Source organism: Pavona decussata, unplaced genomic scaffold (genome assembly GCF_977016875.1).
Source record: "Pavona decussata unplaced genomic scaffold, jaPavDecu1.1 SCAFFOLD_353, whole genome shotgun sequence".
NCBI lineage: Eukaryota > Metazoa > Cnidaria > Anthozoa > Scleractinia > Agariciidae > Pavona > Pavona decussata.
The window spans coordinates 513316-523113 of NW_028145734.1; the positions used below are offsets into that span (position 1 = coordinate 513316).

The following is a 9798-nucleotide window of genomic DNA, read 5'->3' on the forward strand; positions in this document are numbered from 1 at the left end:
TGGCATGAAAATAGTTCCCTAAAAGCGTAACTCGTCTACAAAGAGAAACTTAAATCTAACAGAGGGTAACTTCACAAACCATTTAAATGCAAAATCGATATTTACAGGAGATCACTCTGTTAAAATTGCATGAAAGTAGTGCAACTGTGTCAGTGTTTTGTGAGTTTTTCTAAATACAAAAAATGGAAAAAATCTAATGAGTACATTTTCTAAAAATAAAGGAAACCTATTATTTATGGACGTTTTATATTTCCCTGCGTTGCCATGGAAACGGTACTAAGCTCAACAAGACGTACGGAAATACATTCCTTCTTAGTTAGTCTTACCCCATACCAATTTTGGGCGTCCAGAAGTACATAGTTTCCACATAACGTCTTCTAACACCTGTACACTAAAAAACTGTGTTCGGCCACCTTAAGGCCACTTCAATCTATTCATGATTACAGAGTTTGAATAAAAATTACTTTGTTCGTATGCGAAGCAAGTTTTCGGACCAGCCAATTTTGCTTGTAGCTTTTCGTGTCTTTGAGACCGCCTACAGCCAAAATAAATTTTCTTAAATTTTTGAAAATTCCGGCGGGATTTCGAAAAACGAACTACACCATGTTTATTGAGATGATAATACCTACCAACAAACCAAAGCACATTGAAAATTGAATTTTGAGCGTGACCGAGAATTTTTGATTTTGCTCGATATTAATGGACATTCGCTCTTAACATTCGTGAAAATGAAACGAATGTTTTATATATGTGCCATCCCCTGCTCGCGCGGTTGTCCCAAGCTGCGCTGCCGAGAAGCTAAACTCCTGGCTTCGCCAGAGCCATATGATGATAATTTGATGGAATAATTACGCGGAAACGCCTATGATTTGGCAAAATCATTGACGCAATTTCTTTAATACAGTATAATGTTTTCATCATTTGTGGCGTTGTGGTGGCTATATTATGGTCTAATAACGGCTCTGAAATACAACGCATTTTCCAAATTTTAAAAAAAATAAAAATGCGCTGATCCAGTTTTGCTTTGCGGGTGCAACACTCTTGCTATTTGCGGGCTTGTAATGGCTATATTATGGCTCGAAAATGAAAAAGGCGCTGTTCCTATCATATACTATACTACTTAATTTCGCTAGCACTTCGCCTGTATGTATCACCATGACCCGAATAGCAGGTTTAACTCTCAAAAATAATTCAACAGTATTCAGTGATATTAGGCAGATTTATTTATCAGCTATTAATCTAGGGCGTGACACAGCATCGGCTCGACAGTCTAATAATTTTCTAGAAGAACACGCCGATATTTCTTGCAACAGGACTACAAGACCATTTCAGATCTCCTGCCACTCTTCATACATTTGTTCAACCTTCTCATGCACCATTTATACTTTCCCTTGCCCTTGCCTTTTTTCACACATCTTCTATACTCTAAGATGCAGTTCCTCTAAATAAAAAAAGAAAAAAAGTAAAATTGTAATTAAGACTCTGTAAGGGTAGAAAAAAGGCCTTGTTGTAGGTACAAGGGTAAAAGGATATGGATAACTGCTGATGAACTAAGGCGGTATTTCAGTGCCTCGCTTGGACAATCGTTTACCACGGGAAAAGAAAAGGACAAGTTAACGGACTAATAAACAAGAAAAACTGCTAGGGAATGTATGCGGATTAGAATATATGCAGTAATCAAAATAATTATATTTGGCAAATTGAATTATTAGAGAAACCAATAAGGGACAAATGAATGAATGAACGAACGAACGAACGAACGAACGAATAAATTACCTTATTTATACACGGTCAATTCATCAAGTTGTTTATTTAGACTAAACTGAACTACTTTTCCTTGTGGATTATCTCTTGTAGCAAATACGAACTGCTGGTGAAATGTGTTCATCAATTCCCTGGCAGTGTTAAAAGTTGGTAACTTAAAAGTTGCAGAGAGAACAATTTACAAAAATGTTATACTTGAACTGGATTCGAAGCATTATCAATGACGGGTTCCAGTAAAATACCCGTTCAAACCTACTATTTCAAGGTTCTACTAACCTCACTATATACGTAACAGTCTATTAATCTGTACTTGTATACATAACAGGTCGAATATTGGCTATCAGAAACTGCCCTTTTTTTCCTAATGCCAGCCTTTCAATCAATCTGGTTTGTAAACCACGAATTCTTATCATTACTATTTAGTTAAGTTATCATCCCAGATGAAAGCAAACTGACAGACAGTCTCAAAGCAATTGTTTGGTTCAATCAAAAGTTAATTGTTTTGAGGTTGAATCTTAATGGTGGCCTGGTAGGAACTTCGTTAATGCGAAATAACCGAATTGGCGACCTAATCGTTCTTTTATGAGAAAGAGAGAGAAGAAAACATAAAATCTGTATTGATACTACCTTTTTTTTCATACGCCCATCATCATCATTTTCGTGGATGCTGTCGTCGTCATTCGCAAGCTCAGCAAGATCGTTTAGCTGAACATCTCCCTCTTCGTCCTCACCGTCACTCATTTCTTCAAACAAAGGCTTTGCGTACACCACAGTCGCCAGAAAGACGAGGGCTAATGCAAAAATCAGCCTCATGTTTTCTTGTCAGTAATTTCTTTCTTTTCAGCCGAGCTCCGAAACAAGACGTTACTATATCCACCACGAGTGAATCAGCTTTCAAACCCAAAACGCTTGCTGCTCTTTTATAAAAATTCGTGAAGCAGGTGACCCTCGATCGTTGGATAACAAATCAAATACACCTGATTATGGGAAAATTTGAGGGCAAACAGCTCAAGGAAAGTATATTTGAAGTTTAGAGACTGTTTTATCAGCTTTTTCATAACCTACTAACGTCTAAAAGTGTCTATGAAACCCGCTTTTTTACAAGACGGCAAATAGATAAAATGAGATTGAACATTTTTAAATTGTATGTAAAAACATAGAATTATACTGAATAATCTATCAACGTTATAAAAAGGTAATCCTCCTTACAAATCAAAGACTTTTTTATTTTTCTCTCTGGTTTATCATGTTAATAGCGTCAATGAGTTTTCTTTTACTTCGCAAATATATATCACGATTAAATTGTGAGATATTCCATTTACTTGACAAACGTTAAATTTTAGTTTGCTTTGTGACTTTGTGACTTTTTTCGAATTAAAAAATCTAATATTGTTTTTCGAGTGTTGTGAGCAGGTGAGTTCCACTGCAATCTACGAAAAAAAAGTATCCTGAAAGAGTTGCAGTTTACAACATGGAGGAAGCTTCGACCATACTAACTTAGTTCATATCAGTAAAGAATTACATTGCCTTTCATAACTTTTTACCATGCTCCCATTTAATTCAAACCTGTTAACTAAGAACATTTTTGTTTTCTGTTTTTATTTTTCTAACTGCTAAAGTCTATACACGTCCTTGTCTCTTTAAAAAATGTGCCATCGGTAACTGAGGAATCAAATTTTTATCGCTAAAAAAGTATATTCCCCAAAGTCTATTTTTTACTTTTTTAAGTGGGGTGGGTATCTTAACTTTATTTTAGTAGAATAACTTCGAAACCGCGCGGGAAAAAAAATTAAAAATTGAACGATAAATTCATGTGATACTGGGTTTACCAGATGTCGCACGTTATTAGCCACTAACAGGTTCAACCTAGGCCGGCAGGATGACAAGAAAGTAAAAACATGAACAACGCAATGGGTTTGAGAAAGAGCTAGCGCTTATCAAAAATATCACAGAGCAAACTAATCAATTACGAGATTTGTATGTTTAACGGGTCCGATATTGCGTCCGTTAAAATACCTAAGTGTATTATATTACGAGGCGACATTGCAAAAATTGTTTTCCCGAAGGATCGTTTCTGATTCAGTGGTTTCTAAGGATCTGAATTTTAGCATTCGGCATTTTGACATTAAGATGACTATATCACAAATTGGACAACCATTTAACTTCGTTTGACATTCTTAAGTGAACGTAGATAGTTTTTGTCGATTCTGCAATGGTGAAAGATAATTTGCAATTGAAAATTTGAAAAGTTGTATATATTGTTGCAGCTGAGTCTGAAATTAAAGCGCAAATTGGAAGTGTCTGGTTGACATGACACGTTTCATTCAAAGTTAAATTACGGTGAATGTTCAGAGAGAAAATTTTTAGATTTTCATTTTTGACCATAGAAATAAACTTTCCAATACGATTTTTTAGCCTTTGGGATCCTGATCTCGAGAAAAAAAATTCCAAAATATGAAAATCGAATTGATTTAGAACGACAGCACGACGGTCTGGACCTTCAAGTTTTGACTGCGCGGAAAACTCGGGAATTCAATTTCTTGAAACACCAATGAATAATTGGAATAGCCAGTTCAGTAAGGTTTAATTTGATGAAGGATTCTGAGTATTTGTGATATAACTGAGAGGCGCTACGTATTCATCCATTAAACTAGTTGAACCCTTGAAGGCGGCCGGACTGTAGCTTTAAATAAAGTCACGTTAGGTTGTGAACGGTCCAGCATTTCGTATTTGAACGGTGAACAGTAGTTATCGTTATTTGCAATTGTTTGGGAAAAACAAGGTCGAGTAGAACTTAGTCAGGTTAATTCATGAATAGGAAACTCAACAAGAATATTAAAGCGAAATAATTAAAATGTTGATTCCTATATTCCCACATTGGGACTGTTTTATGTCCTTTTAACAGGGAAATTTGTGTGACCTAAAACAGTTCGATTCTTTAGCTGAAAATTTATAAACTACTGCATATTGTAGGAAGCCGAATTTACGAACTGCTGGAGGTTTAAATTCCGAAAATACAACCTGACCTTTTTTCCATTCTTTAAATGATGTATTTGCCCCTCCCTCGTTTGACAGCCATGCGAAACTTTTATCTGACCTTTTTGTAAACGAAAAAGCTGTTTTTCGTCACAATTTCTGATAACTAAGGATTTGGAAAAACATTTCAGAATAAAAAGTAGCGATATTAAAACATGACGTTTCGGCGACGACATGTCACCATTATCAAATGTAAATTATAATAAGATTGGTAACGTTATATAAAGAAAGGAAGGTGTGAAATTTCATTAGAATAAAACGAGATGGAGTAAAACGAAAGAATGTGCAAAATTAAATGAACAGTTTTGCTGGTATGGAGTCTTTTTGAGTGTTAAGAGTCGGTCTCTTTTTCCTTATTAGAAGCATCTCGTAGATAAGGCACTCGAATTTCCCGCGGCATTTCTTTAGGATCGTAAACTGCTCGTGAAGATTGTTCGGTCTTTGATCGTGTTGGTCCTTAAGATGTTTGCCGATGACGGAATACTTGTGCTCCTCAATGCGGAGGTGGAGGTGACGGCTTGTGTAGCCTATATAATTCGCATCACACGAATTGCATTTAAACTCATACACAACGCCTTGTTGATTTACTAATGAGGGCTTTGTTTCCGTGACTTTCAGGTCTTCCGAGATTTTCCTACTTGTAAACACTGGTTGTAGAACACGATCGATTTTCTTTCCAAGATCGCTTAGTTGTCTGCGCACGGAGTTAGGACCACATTAGGACCACTGATGGCTAACACCTTTATGTGCTCCATTGAGGAGAAACTTGCACAAGGAAACAAGCTTCCCAATTTCTACAGAAGATACGTCGACGATACCTTCGCTCTAGTACCCGACCTTGCCGCTGCTACTGATTTCCTTTCAGTTCTGAATGATACACACCCAGCAATCCAGTTTACAATGGAAACAGCGGTCAACAATAGCTTACCCTTCGTAGGCATGGTAATCAACAAGACCGATAACCGCCTCAACACCTCTGTCTACAGAAAAAAACCAACAAAGGTCTTCTACTACATTATCAGAGCCATGTTGACAACAGATATAAACGATCGCTGATAAGAACTATGCTTGATCGCGCCAACCGCTTGTCATCCTCACCGGACCTTTTCTCAAAAGAATGCCAGGATCTGAGAACAATGTTTCTGAAACTGAAATATCCTGAGAAACTTATTGACTCTATTTTCAAGAAATTCCACGCGTCCCAAGACCAGAACCAAAACCAAATTGAGCCAGTCGACAGCCCCGTACGAATCATCTTGCCTATTAAAGATCAGAAATCCGCCGACGCCGGGCGCAGACAACTAAGCGATCTTGGAAAGAAAATCGATCGTGTTCTACAACCAGTGTTTACAAGTAGGAAAATCTCGGAAGACCTGAAAGTCACGGAAACAAAGCCCTCATTAGTAAATCAACAAGGCGTTGTGTATGAGTTTAAATGCAATTCGTGTGATGCGAATTACATAGGCTACACAAGCCGTCACCTCCACCTCCGCATTGAGGAGCACAAGTATTCCGTCATCGGCAAACATCTTAAGGACCAACACGATCAAAGACCGAACAATCTTCACGAGCAGTTTACGATCCTAAAGAAATGCCGCGGGAAATTCGAGTGCCTTATTTACGAGATGCTTCTAATAAGGAAAAAGAGACCGACTCTTAACACTCAAAAAGACTCCATACCAGCAAAACTGTTCATTTAATTTTGCACATTCTTTCGTTTTACTCCATCTCGTTTTATTCTAATGTAATTTCACACCTTCCTTTCTTTATATAACGTTACCAATCTTATTATAATTTACATTTGATAATGGTGACATGTCGTCGCCGAAACGTCATGTTTTAATATCGCTACTTTTTATTCTGAAATGTTCGTCACAATTGAATCCGAAATTCTCAGGCAGGTAATATCTTCTCGAACAGATGCTCAACCGTAACTCATCTGACATTCATTGGCTGGTGTCCCTGTGTGAAGCACTGAAAGCCTTTTGGGTCCAAATACAGTAGTTACAATATAATTTACTAGTTTAAACCTTTAAAGGGTCTTTCAGAAATATCTAACTTACAACAATAGTGATTTTTTTGAAATAAATCACACTAAACTACGGACTACGGTCATACTACTAAAAGATCACAATATTGATACCGCCACAAGCATGCTGGCAAAGTCCCCCACACAATGTTGTATACATGATCCCCGCAAAACCCCACGCGGAGTGGATAATATTAAATATATTTGATATTTGATATCCAGTATCGATTGGCTCAAAATCGGAATTGGGGTAAGAAATCTCCTTGAAGCTGAGTTCCCTACGCAAAATTTGAAGTGGAATTGGACTCGGATCGGCCGCCTTCAGTTGGAATTCAATTCTCAATGTCAGTCAAGGGCAGATATAGGAAGCGCCAACGCCTGGTTCTGTAATACGAATGTCAAAATGTTAAGGAGATTTGATGCAACCGGTCCAAGGAAAAAAATTAAGCAAGCGTATATCTACGTATATCTTTCTTATGTTATAAATTCTTTTTCCTTTTATATGCAATTTTCTTGTATTAAACCCTCATAATGCTCTCCCTTCAATGCAAAGTAGAATAAAGTATTTACCATTGGCCTTTGTTTGACAATCTTAACTGAACGTGTGCAGTTTTCGTCGATTCTGTAATTGAAAAATAAACCGCATTTAAAAATTTGAAAAGTTGTTTATTCTTGCAGTCTTATCTGCAATTAACGCGCATTTTGCGTTTGAACAGTCTAAATTCCCACGTTATTTTGTGGCCTTTTAAAAGGTAACTGATTTGTGTAACCTAAAACAGCGTGATCTGTTCGCATTCTTTATCAGAAAGTTTATATAGCATAAACTTCCAGGGAAGGCAATGTAATCCGTCGAATTTACGAGCTAATGATGCTAGCTAGCCTTTTTTTCGCACCATTAATGACGTATTTGCTCCTCCGAAAAAACAGATATATAGGAAGCGCATTAAGGTGTCTACGCCAAGCCTGGTTCTGTAATATGAATTTCAGAACGTTAAAGGAGATTGGATGGCAAATAGTCTGAAACCAGCTACATTTTAATAGGTGTCTAAGGGGAACATTTAAAGAAAATGCTTAAAACATTGTCTCTTGTGCTCCCAGATCGTCTAATGCCCTCAGCTGGCAAGGCCTTATCTGCTCGGATACTAGTTACATGAAATATTTTATTTCCCGAATATAATTTACTGGCTGTTGTTGGTTTAACGAAAATGCTACCTGACCTTTTTTTGTATTTTTACTTTTCTTACATTTTAGCTGACATTTTTGCCTTTCACGAAATTTTGATCTGACATTTTGCCGTAGACAGCTGTAGATTTTCCTTACGACAATTCGAATTTCCGAGGCGTGCAAGACCATTCAAACAGCCCGGCCCCGAAAACAAAACCAAATGAGTTTCCCTGCATTTTGTCCATGAAGAGGTGAGATAGCCTCTACATCAAGGGCGGGGGATGTATAGTAAAAAAACTAAGAGCAACTACAGTAGACTCCCGATAACTCGAACCTTAAAGGGAAATTGAAAACAGTTCGAGTTATCGGGAGTTCGAATTGACGAGAATAAAATTATATAGAAAATGACCTAAAGGGAAAGGAAAAGTGGTTCGAGTTTGCGAGGGTTCAAGTTATCGGGAGTCGACTGTAGATATTTGGAAAAAACAAATAAGTGTTTTATTGCCGATTTGACTTAGCTAAAGAGGGTTTTCACGGAGGCCGTGGTGGAGGAACAGAAAAATATAAAAAAGCTGCTTAAAAAAATATATATCATACCATTATTCATTCAAATCACTCCGGCTTCTCTTGAAAGTAAAAAGCTTTGATTCTTCAAAAAACTTTCAACGGCAAAAGATAAAAGTTTAACAAAGTAGACTTCACCCTAAGGCTTTGTGATTTAGCAGTTGGAAAATTTGCGCCTTTAAAAGACGGCTCGTCTGCCGTGTCGAAACTCAAGTAAATGGCAAAATCTGGGTTGCAAGGTTGATCGGTGGTAAGAAGAAATCAATAAACAAACGAGGGCGAGTCAGAAATATGTTATTCAAAATATATTATATAATCTTCGTCGTCGCTTTCAATGATGAGCCATTAGCACCAACGAAGATGGCCTGTTACTGTGCATGTCAATTCTTAATTTTCACCTTAAGCTCTAGGGTGCACTGCAACTTGATATCAGAAAGTCCAGTACTAAAGACAAATTTGATATGGTACTCTATTCATTTGACACTTTTATTGATTTTTTGCATTTGGTAGACTTTTATCTTTTTTACATGACATTTTTAATCTTATATCATAGAGTTGCAGTTCTATTTTTGTAGCTGTTTTCTATTTCATTCAATTTGTGCAATTTTGCACTATAGGGCGCTATATAATGTAACCTAAAGGGCGTTGAGGAATTTCGTCAGTGATTATTATAATTATTATCATTATTATTATTATTATTATTATTATTATTATTATTATTATTATTATTAATTTTATTACATGTTGTTATAGTAGTAGCAGTAGTTAGTAGTAGCTTTTGTGCAATTCCAATCACAGGAGTGGTATTTACTGAAGACAGGCACAAGCAAATGCATTATTTTGTTTTGTAGCATCTATTTCTGTTATTATTTGTATATGAAACAACTACATACCACTGTTATCAATGTTGAGACGCAAGAATTCATACCTAGCATTTTTAAAAGTCCGCTAGGAAACAAAAAGGGTCAAGTTCTTTCATTGTGGTATGTATTGCTGTGGCTGTCACTAGTGATATTTCCTGTATAGATGTTTTTTTTAATTTCAATTGGTGTTTTTCACCCCGGGAACAGTGACTCAAGCAGTTTAAGGCCTGGGTTAAGAGTTTTTAAGAGGAAAAATGGTTTATTCAAGATAACTTTAACAAATCGAATGACAGTGAACTGAAATTTGGCAGATAAAAAGGTCTTATCATTGTTAAAATGTCTATGCGTAAAAAGTAGTGCTATAGATTACGTGACATG

The 9798-nt window shown here is 36.6% G+C and overlaps 1 protein-coding gene and 1 pseudogene across 1 annotated transcript; one reads left to right on the forward strand and one right to left on the reverse strand.

Moving 5' to 3' along the window:
- Positions 1–1200: 1200 nt before the first annotated feature.
- Positions 1201–2672, reverse strand: LOC146453039 (uncharacterized). Its single transcript, XM_085097070.1, has 2 exons — positions 2392–2672; positions 1201–1441 (listed from the first exon to the last, which is right to left on the reverse strand). The coding sequence occupies exons 1-2, from the start codon at positions 2575–2577 to the stop codon at positions 1316–1318; spliced, it is 312 nt and encodes a 103-aa protein (XP_084953196.1). The 5' UTR covers positions 2578–2672; the 3' UTR covers positions 1201–1315.
- A 2839-nt stretch (positions 2673–5511) lies between these two features.
- On the forward strand, positions 5512–6664 carry LOC146453040 (uncharacterized; annotated as a pseudogene).
- Positions 6665–9798: the final 3134 nt, after the last annotated feature.

What these genes read in the sequence shown, in the direction of transcription:
- LOC146453039 (XM_085097070.1), bottom strand. Translation starts at nt 2,577, where the DNA reads ATGAGGCTGATTTTTGCATTAGCCCTCGTCTTTCTGGCGACTGTGGTG. An exon ending in ATGGGCGTATGAAAAAAAAG is followed by an intron (nt 1,442 to 2,391) that starts GTAGTATCAATA and finishes TTTTTTATTTAG; the next exon opens with AGGAACTGCATCTTAGAGTA.